Here is a 12026-nt window from a genome sequence, read left to right on the forward strand (position 1 = left end):
CTGCTGCTGTAGCTTGTGCAGTGCAAGAAAGGCTTTTTGGTCAGCATTGTTGAATGAGTTATTTTTGTCTTGAATACTAGCTTCCAAGTGCCTTATTTTCTGCACTTGTTATTAATGGCAGTATCTGGAAAGCCCATGTGAAATACAACCCCTTCCTGAAGGAGTCAGTGGCCTTCTTAAGATTAAGTGCTTGGCAAAACTAAGGAAGGAGCAGCTCTGTAAGAGTATATATTTCCAAATGCTGTGAAGGCTTTGGGAATGGTTCTTTGGGAAGTATACATTTGAAATGTTCTTTGGGAAGTATACATTTGAAATGTTACACTGCTGTACTTTTTTAGCTAGCAAGAAGTAAAGAGTATGGTTCCAGCTGATGCATTTTGCATGGAAAGAGACTTCTGATCTTTCCAGAGTCTCTTTTTAGCAGGAAGCAACCAGTGGATGTTGTGAGGTTATTTTTTGGCCTCTGTTATGGATATAAGGTTGTTGGACAAAGACTGTGCATCTTTTTCCTGTGGCACAATAGTTGCCTCCCTTGTTACTGTTAATTTTCCATTTAGTTGCAGTTGCAAACAAGGTTTGATCATGACAAATGAATCTTACGTGCAGTTAAATGGAATTGAATGTTGTTTGACTTTCTCCATACTGGGAGCTGTTGGGCTTTACTTGTACTACTTGGTGTTTCTGTTTTCTCAACACCAAGTAGTAGCTGATGTATTGAATGTCCCTTTTGCCTGTCTTTTGCCTGTAAAAAGCTAGTTCTACTGCTTTCACAAAACATCTTTGAGGATTTATTTATGAATCACTTGGAGACCTAAGAGAGAAAGTCACATTTTCCTGCAAGTGTCTCTTGTACGTGAAGTTACATTTATTTCCAAGAAAAATGTGTTTCCAGATCTCTTCTGAGTGAAGTGTGTGTGAGCTGCAGCTTGTGCTGAGCTGCAGATGTACTGACAATATACTTCTTCCACATACACCTTCTTCCAAGATGAGAGCAAGCATTGGCCTAAGCCTTAGTAAAATACATGGAAAATACAAGATGTTCTGTGTATCCTTTGAAGGAATGGTTATGGAAGGAATGTTTGCAACTCCAGAACACTGTGGTTGTGACTTCAGTTGAATCAGAGCACACAGTTTGCTTCAGACAAATTTTTTCCAGTAACTGATTCAAGGATGTCTTTTTCTGGGAGGTGGGAGAACTAGGTAATATGAGTATACATAGGCCTGTACTGATGTTGATACCTTCTTCCCTACCTTGTGACTGTCACTTTCAGATGGTAGCATCTATCTGCTTACAGCATACCATACTGCTCTGAGCTCAGCAGTATCCTGTTTTAGCTCAAAAGGGCCAAACATTGTTCTTGTAGGCTTTATCGTAAACTGTGGCTTGTCCAAATGAATGTATCAATCAAAATAACTCAAGAGAGATTACTTCAGTCTGCAGTCTCTAACTGTTAAAATGCTTTGTTTGTCCAGAGAGGTTCCAATTTCACATATTTGTTGCATTTTACTTTCAAGATTTCCAAAATATTCTGTCAGAAGAACTTTTGGTAATGATAAAAATGTTTCTCAGAAAAAACTATGCCATTGAAGACTTTGATTGTAACGCATGTATTTACATAGCCTAATAAGAAGGGCGCTAGGAAACATTGTGGCTGTGGTTACAAAACCACTTTATGGCGTTTGTAAAACATACTTCTCTGACATGTTCAGCTTTTCTAAAGTATGGACTTCTGTAATCTATGGAAATGCAACCTTGGCACTCTATCTGCTGATTCTAAGACTTCACTTTTATGTGCAAAGAAAGTAGCTAAGTCCCAGGTGAAATAAGTTGTTGTTGGAAGGGTATTATTGAAAAATCTTAAAAGTTCTTAGTGGAAGAAAATGCACGTACTAAAATCATGAGCTGTTCTACCACTGATTTAGATTTGCATTACAAATACTGAGAACTAGTTTAAATTACCTTGGTGTATGGACTACATTTTTCACAAGGGCTCAGGAGAGATTTGAAGTGTTTCATTATTAGAAAATAATGCATGTTAAAGCTGAAGGAGGGATTCCTTAAAAGCTTTTTGTCAGCGTAGAGTTTACACTTTTAGGGCGATAAATGCTTTTATTAAGGAAGTAACAATTCTTTTTTCTTTGGCTACAGGAAGGAGTTGAAGTGAGGGTTGCCAGAATATTCAATACCTTTGGTCCTCGAATGCATATGAATGATGGAAGAGTTGTCAGTAATTTTATCCTACAAGCTCTGCAGGGAGAACCACTAACAGTAAGTGATGACCTCCTGATATGAAGAACCATTCACTTTTATGTTCCGATGTGTTACAAATGAGGATAGATTTCAGACAATGCTGATGTTCCCCTCCTCCAAAATGTAGTGTTCCAGTATACCAAACGTAAATGTATGGAAGTACATGTCTGAAGATGTGCTCTGTTGATGGGGTTGATCTTTCCCAGAAAAAAACAAGGTTACCAGTTGAAATTTGCACAAACATTTCAGCATTCTTTATATTGGATATAAACAAAATCCAATCATTGCCATGCTGACTAAACTTCAGCAAGAATGTTACTGTAATAGGAGTTAGGACAGAATGTTCTGCCCAGCATCACTGTTCTGTAGGAAATAACTGTTTGATGTTGAAAATTACTGAATCTGAGAAAAGAAGTAAGGGGGGAGTTCTTTTGCTGACCAGGTCAAATAAAATTAATTATCAGCAATAAGCAGCAACTGAGACCTAAAAAAAAAAAAAAAAAAAAAAAAAATCACTTCTACATCATCACAGAATTTAGCTGACAGGAATACCAAGTGTGTTGATCTGTTTAGAAACTCTATGTATTTTGTCTCTCAGTTCAGTGCTTTTGTTCAAATGGGGAAAATAATCTCTTGAGAGAGTAGTGTCGCAGAGTTATAGAAATTGTGGCCTACGCAAACATGACAATTGTTGTTTTGTTATTGTAAAGGAAGATTTATTAATAGAAACTGAAAGATAGAATCTCTATTGTATTTTCCAGCCATTGCCTATATGTGGGAAAGATAACCACATGGGTGACTTGCAAAAATCATGTACAAACACTAGTTGTGTAAAACTATTCCACATGCTATAAGTTAAGCTAAATGCAGGAAGCTCTACATAAATGCATAAATCAGCTTCCTGTTTATTAGGGAGTCCATCAGGCTGATATTATGCTCCTGGTGTGTTCCTATCTGCATCAGTTTTTGGATTAACTCTTAGACCCCTGATCTTACCCACTGTGTGCTGAAATTGGAATTCTTTTGGGCTCTGAATCAGCCTTGGAGAGCACAAGGCTTACCAAGTAACAGATGGCCTGTGTACCATTGTACTGCCCTTTCTGTCCTCAAGGGAAACAAGCATGCTTTCTTTTCTGTCCTTCCAAAAGCCTTTCTGTTGTAGCAGGTTGATGGCAAAATGTGTGTGTCCCCAGTTAAACTGAAATGTTTTCATCTCTTAAATGTGCCTGCCAATAGCTTTCAGAATGTAAGTATTCATGTTCTAGAGACTTTAGTACTGCACTCGGTTAAACTGTGAAAAAAATAATGGTATCAAATACCATTCTGTACACTTCAAGTATACATTAATGTCTGTTTGAACTTCAGCAACTTGCTCCAAAGTACCAGCATGTAACCTGAGGAGACTTCTTTTTTTTCCCCTCCAAGGTTTTGATACATATCTGTACAGGTGACTTTGTGAGTTGTATTATCTAGAAATTACTTTGCTTCCCATTTCCCTAGATAGTAATATTTAGAGCCACATGATTTTTTGGTTTTTTATGTCCTGATTGCTTTAAACGCAGTGCTTTTTCTCAACAATATTTTTAGCCACCGCTAACATTTAGTGGTCTCTTTGAAGCTGGCTGTTATTAATGTGCAAATCAAAACTGCTCATCATAACCACATCTCAGTAGTCTGAAGTTTGTTTTAAATGTTTGGCACTCTTTTCTGGCTGGGAGTGCAGGCTGCACCTTCTTCCAGTGTTCCAGAAGAGGACAAAGCATCACTCTGTCCTACACCCCTGAGAAGGTTTTCTTCATGCAGAGTTCTGATTAACAAAATGCCTTGAGATATGTTTACTGGAGACAGATCAAGAGGAAGATGACCTTCAGTGAACTGATACTCTGCCAAAGGCTCTGCAAGCACATTTTTTTCCATTCCTGTGAGATTGAGCTTGTGTCTCAAGTGTTTCTTCTTGAGGCAGTTTTCTAGAATGGTTAGGAGAAGATAATTGGGCTAGAGAGGGCTTCTGTATTTATTAACTTCCCTATTTTTCATGTGGTTTTAGGTCTATGGACCTGGAACTCAGACAAGAGCTTTCCAGTATGTAAGGTAAGCCTTGTTTGTTCTTGCCGATAATTTACTTCATGGTTCACTTAGCCTGGTCAGCTTTGTATGCATGTGCAGTTGCTTTACTTTTTAAAATCATTTTTTAATACAAACGCTCAAAAAAACATGCGCCCATTGAAATCTGATTTCAGCATTCCTCAGCTGCCCAGTCTGCTTTACTGGAGCTTTTAGGATCCAGCTTTACTTTCAGAAGGGAGACATATAATTTTTTTTAAATATCAAGGAGAAAAACATTAATTGGTTTAGAATTTTACTTGAGATACTAACATGCTCTTCCCTTCCAGAGACAGCAAGTAGCAGACAAGTTTTTAGTGCTGAACATTTTGTCACTCCTTGGATTTTAATGCAATGCTGCCACCTTGTGTCCTTGGGACTGCTGTGGTTGCTGTGCAGACTGTGCACAAAAAAAAAAAAAAGCTAAAAAACCCCATACTGGACTTCTGGGTGATTTTAAGCATTCTTGGCTTGGAAATATTCTTTCCTTTTGTTGAAGGTAGAATCAGTGGTAATAGATGTTAAAGAAACACCATCAGGTCCAAGTACCCATTCCTTTCTTCATTATAAGTCATAATGAAAAGGATCTGGATTTCTACGTCTAGGGCCAAGGTGCTACATCTGTGACTAATAATCCAAAATAACTTTGGGTTATATTGCTGGGGGAAAGTAACACCAAAATACTGGTTTTCAACAAACTTGGTTTAAGAAATTTGGAAAATGAGAAGACAATTCAAACAGCAGGCTGCAAAGCAGGTGGTAGTGTTAGGTGCCTCAGCATTACTACTTGCTCTATTCTGTTTGAAATTCATTGGAAATCGGCCTCCAGATATGTTTGGATACTGGAGAGAAGAGGAAATATTAATCATTTTTTTAATAGAAACACTCAAGAAAATATGCACCCATTGAAATCTGATTTCAGCATTCCTCAGCTGCCTAATCTGCTTTACTGGAGCTCTTAGGAGTCAGCTCTCTTTTTTAGACCAGGAATATTATTTATAGAGCAGGGGAAATACCCCAAATCTGTTCTTTCCTCTTTTACAGTGATCTTGTGAATGGGTTGGTGGCATTGATGAACAGCAATGTCAGCAGTCCTGTCAACTTGGTGAGTATGAGTGCTCCACTCTCCTGAGTTACAGTGCACTGGTCAACACCACCTCTGTTTTCCTCCATGTCACTGATACTGATTTCTAGAAAAAATAAATGGAACAAAAAAGGTCTTTCCATTATGAAGAACGTATTCTCCCATTCTCTTTATAAATAAGAAGACTGAGCCCCTAGATATTGAGATCTTACAATTCCAAGAACAGGATAAAGTTGCTGGAGTTTTAAATTTGTTTTAGGAAGATGTATGTAATTGGAATATGAAGGGAAAAAACACATGGGGCACACATGCAAAGTGCACCAAGAAAAAAATTGAAGACTAATTTTAGTGGGGAAAAAAAACCACTGAAGGAATACTTAGCTCTAGATAATTAGAAATAATTTTATACTACCCTGGATTCAAGAAAAATGTGATAGTATTTTGTGGTATAGTTCTCTAATATTGTTTAAAATGCTTGGAACTTAACTTGTCTAGTAAGATTTTTGTTCTGTCATGTTTGTTGTCATCTTATTCTTAGTAGTGGATTTAAGAATAGAAAAAGGATGCATATCCCAAGTAATTTCTTGTGTATGCCAGCTTTTACCAAATCAGATATTCAGCTCTGCAGGGCAGTTCACTAGTTTCCTTTTCTCCTATGGCCGTGAATTAATTTCTGTGTTTGTATCCATATGCTGATATGCTTAAGCTCTATCACATGGTTTGTCTTCAGAAAACTCAGTATTTAAGTCTATATATATCTTAAGTGCTCAACTTTTGGTCAAATGAAATGTGGTAAAGAAGAGTTATGAAACAAGGAAAGCTAGGGATGGAAGGAATTGAGTCTGATGAAGGGGAGCTAATGCTAGCAGAAAGTGTTCAGCATTTGATTGTAAAATATTGATCAGGAAATCATGTGCAAGTTGGTTAAAAAAAAAGAAAAGGAATATTATATAGGAAAGCAAACGGCCCTTATGTATTGATATGTAAGCTGTAGTAGATTCAGAAGCAATTGTTCGCAGCTAAATGAGCCTGGGTTCCTAACTTTGGATGAACCAAGAGCTTAACATGCTTCTTCATGATACCTCAAGTGGGCACAGTCCTTGAATCCAGATTTCAAATTATGTGGCTGTGTGGGCTGCTCGGTGACATAGGCCCTTTACTGTGATTGCCAGCTCTTTGCAGACTGATTTTATTTTTTGGGGGCAGGGGAGGGGAGGCAGGGAACAACACCTCCCTACATGCACTGAATCACCAACATGAATATAATGGAGGAAAATTTTCTAATGCGTAAGGAGCTCATCAAAGTTGGGTTTTTTTTTTTTTTTCAACAAAGTAGAATAAAGCTTAAAGTTTTGCTTTCTCAGAGTTTACCCTGCCCCTGTTGGAACCATGTCTAGCATGTTGTAAGGTGTTTAATTGGTATTGAAATTAGTGTCTCTTATATTTGTAGGGAAACCCAGAAGAGCACACTATCCTAGAGTTTGCCCAGTTAATTAAAAAGCTTGTTGGTGAGTACGATTAGTAATTCTTTTGTAAAGTTTATGAAGTACTTATTGTCATTAGATAATTATAACGTGATTAGTGTGTGTAATATGTGGATAATTTAATTAGTCTTTGGATTTTTTTAATAATTTTATCAAAGGCATTTAATCATATCATTAAATATTAATAAGATAATCCAAATAATCTCAATTGTCTGTAAACTATTGCATGAAGAGTAGAATGAATACATTTTCTGTGTGTCTATGCAATCTGTATCCATTGGATTTTATAATGTTTAGACAATTTTCTAGGTTTGTTTTAGCACAAGGACAATACAAAAATGAAATGTAAAATATGTGAATGAAAATGTCCTGCATATTATCTTAGTTGCAATAGAGATACTTCAGGAGGGTGGTTCTTCACAGTTGTGCAGGCTGTGGTCCTTCAACTATGGTTAAAAACCTCATGCTGTGGCAACAGTCTTTCTCTGTTCTTTTCACTGTTTCTGACAGTGATTCTTGAAAGGGTTGACAGCACCTGGGAAGAAAACTCTGTGGCTTCTTCCTCTTTCTAGCTCTGATAGCTGTAGCAAATCAGAGCTCTCAAGAATGGAAGGAAATAGTTGTGCTTGGTCTTCTAGTGTGGCTCCCTAATGAGTTGAAACATCCTGCTGCAATTAGCCAAGGGCTTTTAGTCTGTACATTCCAGAAGTGCTTCTGACAGATCTGAAAAAGACAAGTTCGTACATATAACACAGAAGCTGATGCATGTGTTGTTTCTAATAAAAGACTGTTCCCTCTGGAAAACTTTTGTGAATTCACAGATCAGGGAAGGAAATGGAAAAATCACAGCACCAAACCCATCAGACACATAGATGGTCACCTCTGTTTGTCTGTTCACAAACAACTTGATGTGTTCCAGTCCACTCAGGGAGGTGGTTTAGTTCTAAAATGGCATGTAAACTATTTGCTAGATTTGGATAGAAGAATTGGCCTCTTTCTGTGTGTTGTTTTGAGGAAAGGCAAGTGCTTGGTTATTTAAATCAGACTGGAGATTATGGGCAAAAAGAAACTGGTGCCCTTTTGTAATGCTGAAGTGCTAACAGTCATGGAATGATTGAGGTTGGAAATGACCTCTGAAGGTCACTTGGTCCAACCCCTCAGGTCAGGCAGGGCAGCCTACAAGCAGCAGTGGCCCAGGACCATATGCAATTGGCTTTTAAGTATCTCCACATCCCCCTTGTGCCATATGTGTTTCAGTTTGTGCCCACTGTCTCTGATCCTGTCACTGGGCACCACTGGAAGGAGCCTGGCTTTCTCTTCATAATCCCTCCCATCTGGTATTTATACACATGGATTAAATTCCCCATAGCCTTTTCTTCTCCAGATTGAAGGGCTCCAGGTCTTTTAGCGTCTCCTCGTATTCCAGTCCTTTCATCATCACCGTGTCCCCTTTGTTGCACTTGCTCTGTATGTCCCTGTCTCTCTCGTACTGGGGAGCCTAGAACTGGACCCAGTTCTCCATATGGATCTCATCAGTGCTGATTAGTGGGAAAGCTCATCTCCCTTGTCCTGCTGGCAGCACTTCTGCAGCCCAAAGATATCATTTGCCTTCTTTGTGGCAAGCGCACATGGGTTCATATTCATCTTGGAGCCCACCAGGACCCTCTGTCTTTTCCTGTCAAGTTGTATTCCAGCTGGTTGGCCCCCAGGCTGTACTTCCCCAGATTGAGGACTTTGAACTCATTGAATTTAATGAGGTTCCTGTGAGCCCTTTCTCCAGCCACCTTTCTCGAGCTCTGGGTGGCAGCACAGTGCTCTGGTGTATCAGCAATTCAGTATTGATCCAGTTGGGTGCTATATATATCCCTTGGGGTTTAGCATGAGTTACCAGTCTCTAACTAATCACCATCCTCTGGCCTGGTCATGCAGTTTTCAGTCCTCCTCACTGCTCATCCAGCTCATCCACTCAGACAGGGGAGACAGTGTCAAAAGCATCACTGAAGTCAAAGCAGGTGATATCCACTGTTCTGTCCTTTGCTACTGCAACAGTCATTTCCTCATAGAAGGTTAATAGACTGGTCTATGAGCGTAACTTGATTTTTGTGAATCCATGCTGAAATCTTTGTGAAAGGCTTTGTGAACCCATGTTGCTGCGGGACTGGTGGATCACCTAGTTGTTGCATGCAGTGCACCTGTGTCTGTGCAAAGCATTTCAGTGATTGAATTATGAAGCAGAGAGCTGCAGAAAGACCTGCTGCTCCAGTTGGTAGAAAAGATGTAAATGCAAAGCATAGTGAATTGCAGATGATAAATCACAGTATCTTGTTTAATAGGCAGTGGGAGTGAAATCCAGTTTCTCTCAGAAGCCCAGGATGATCCTCAGAAACGAAAACCTGACATCAGAAAAGCCAAGTTACTGCTTGGCTGGGAACCCGTGGTATGTACAGATGAATTACTGTTGCTGTGTGGTAAAACACCGGAAGCAGAGGGGGCTGAGGAGGGGCCACATGATAACAGTACATTTCCCTTGCTGGAATATCTGCCTAAGGCCATCTCCAGAACAGTTTTAACATTTTAACTTTTTCATTTGCATATTATGAGATGATTCCCTTTCTGTAAGCCCAGTGAATAATTTGCAGTGTATGGTACATAGTTACTTACATTACCAAGCCTGTAACTAATGGGTTTGCTGGTGTTGCTGCAATCTTCATTGCTGTTGCTGGCAATAGGAGTTGGTTTGCTTGTAGAGATAAGATCTGCCAAATTTCCAGAAGTGTGACTTTCGTAGCCAGCTCCCCATTCTAACTAGCACAATGGTTTGTAGCCTTCTTTAAATTTGCAGACAAAAATCATTCTAGGAAACATGTGAACCTACCTATTAAATGCAAGCCTAATAATAGAAAAAGATCCAGACTCTTCTGAAAGGATTCATAGAGGCACCTGATATTGATAGACCATGTCTGACAGCACAAGGGTGATGGCAAATTGTTACAAACACAGAAGGTTTAACTTTTGTATTTCTGGCCTCTGTGTTTGGCGCAGGCAAAACTTACTCTGAAGTAGCAGTACAGAGTTGATATAGCAAGGCAAGCAGTTTCTGTGCTGCTGTTTTTATCTTCCTGTACTGATGATGGTGTCAGCAAGCATGTCAGAGCATATGGCTCCTGAGGAAAAAACTCCTCTGTTGTTCCTGTCTCCATATTCTATGCCTGTATTTAAGCACTGCAATTTGTAGGATTGCAATTATTTGTATAGGATTTAAGAATATCAAATGAGATACTGGATGCCAGCTTTATACCATGCTGCGAAAGATGATCTTTAATCCTTACAAACAGAAGGGGCTTAAATGCTGGGTGTTTGTGTCTTTCAGTGTATTAGGAACTGAAAGGAGAATTATGCATGTCTGTTTTGATACTGAACAGACCCATCATAACCATGTGTGAGATTGAAATTTGTTGGGTTTTTCTACTCATGTCAGAAAGTACATGGGCTGTTTAAAAGCTGAGCTGCGTCAGCAGTGAGGAGATGTAACCAGCATGTGGTGCTGTTAATACTTAGATTGGCTGAATGAGATTGCCTGGCTCCCTTGTGGTAGCTGTTTTATAAAAGATACTGTTGCAAAATGAGCTGATGTGAACCTAGAGTGATACGATTCTCTCCTCACTTTTGGGAACAGGTCCCATTGGAAGAAGGTTTGAATAAAGCAATTCATTACTTCCGTAAAGAACTTGAGTATCAAGCAAACAATCAGTATATTCCCAAACCAAAACCAGCAAGGATGAAAAAAGGAAGAACAAGACATAACTGAAGACTATTAGTTGGACAGGAAATTCCCCGCTTGACATTTGACGGATGTAATTTTTTTTAATTTTTTTTTTTTTTTTTGAGAGAAAGACTTTAAAACAGGTATCATGAAGAACGAACTGGAATTTCATTCTGAAGCTTGCTTTAAAGAAGTGGATGTGCCTAAAAATAACATAAATATTCCCTTTCCCTGCAAATCTTGCCTTGCACTTTTTAAATCTGTCTTTTTATGTAAAATAGAGTAGAAGCATCTTTTAGTATCTTCAAGTTTTATATCTTGATGTGAGATCATTTTGTTGTGACTGTCCTTGACAGTTTTATTTACTGGTTTCTTTGTGAAGCTGATGATAAACACAAATGGGATGAAAAATGCCAATTTATTTATAAAATGGGTACTATAAAATATGAGATGTTCTACTATGCATAAGAAAAAAACTAGTGGTATTGTCAGGTGAGAGACACTGACATCTGCATATAGAAGAGTTTAAAAGAATTCTGTATGAGAGCTTTATGTATTCTTTAAAGGAGAGATTTTTTCAAAAGTTTAGTTTTAGTTGTACACTTGAATTTGAGATATTTTCATTGATTACCATGGATAAGGATATTTTGAATCACTACTGTGTTGTGCGTACTCTGGGATTAAAGGTAATGTATTATTGGTTACAGTGGTTGAATATGCTATTTTAATAAAATACTGAAACTTCTGTTTGCTAGTTTTAAGGTTTCACTGTGGGCATTTCTCTGGATTTGCACATCTGTAGATTTATTGTGTATTAAATATGAAGTAACAGTCTGTAAATAATCCACTCAAAGTTAATAACTTTGGTCTTGCATTGGTCTTGTATTTATGTCTCCTAACAGATGTATAGTAAGGGCTGCAGGATGTCTGTTGAAATAGATCAGACAAAACCATCCAATTTATTCCAATTCAGGTAGTTGATAGTGATGCAGAAATATAATATTTCTTTAAACCATGGAGCCTAACTTCAGCCTTCCTGAGGAAATACTGAGGAAGTGTTTCTATTTTAAGCAGTTACCAAAATGCCAGTAAATGCTTTCAACTTTGGTAGCTATGCCTATCATCTTAGCAAAAAAAAGGCAAAAAAAGACATTAAAAAAAAATCAAAACCAAAAAACCTTCAATTCCCCTTATTTTTAATATTTCCCCTAGTTTTTAAAAGATATTTAAAAGGTATTTTGGCTTAGTGCCACTCAAAATTGAAAATCCTAAACCTCATCAAGCAAAGTGACTTGATTTTATCTCATTAGAGCTTGATGTTTTTATTAGCTTTTGAGTATC

At 38.2% G+C, this 12026-nt stretch overlaps 1 protein-coding gene across 1 annotated transcript in view; it reads left to right on the forward strand.

Moving 5' to 3' along the window:
- UXS1 (UDP-glucuronate decarboxylase 1) overlaps positions 1 to 11433 on the forward strand; it is a 55614-nt gene extending 44181 nt beyond the window's left edge. Inside the window, exons 10-15 of the mRNA XM_084201325.1 lie at positions 2150 to 2269; positions 4299 to 4342; positions 5399 to 5459; positions 6889 to 6946; positions 9256 to 9359; positions 10599 to 11433. Coding sequence (XP_084057451.1) covers positions 2150 to 2269; positions 4299 to 4342; positions 5399 to 5459; positions 6889 to 6946; positions 9256 to 9359; positions 10599 to 10730 — 519 coding nt within the window. The 3' untranslated portion in view covers positions 10731 to 11433. The remainder of the gene's footprint in view (positions 1 to 2149; positions 2270 to 4298; positions 4343 to 5398; positions 5460 to 6888; positions 6947 to 9255; positions 9360 to 10598) is intronic.
- Positions 11434 to 12026: the final 593 nt, after the last annotated feature.

Source organism: Fringilla coelebs (assembly GCF_963513975.1).
Source record: "Fringilla coelebs genome assembly, chromosome: 2".
Taxonomy (NCBI): domain Eukaryota; kingdom Metazoa; phylum Chordata; class Aves; order Passeriformes; family Fringillidae; genus Fringilla; species Fringilla coelebs.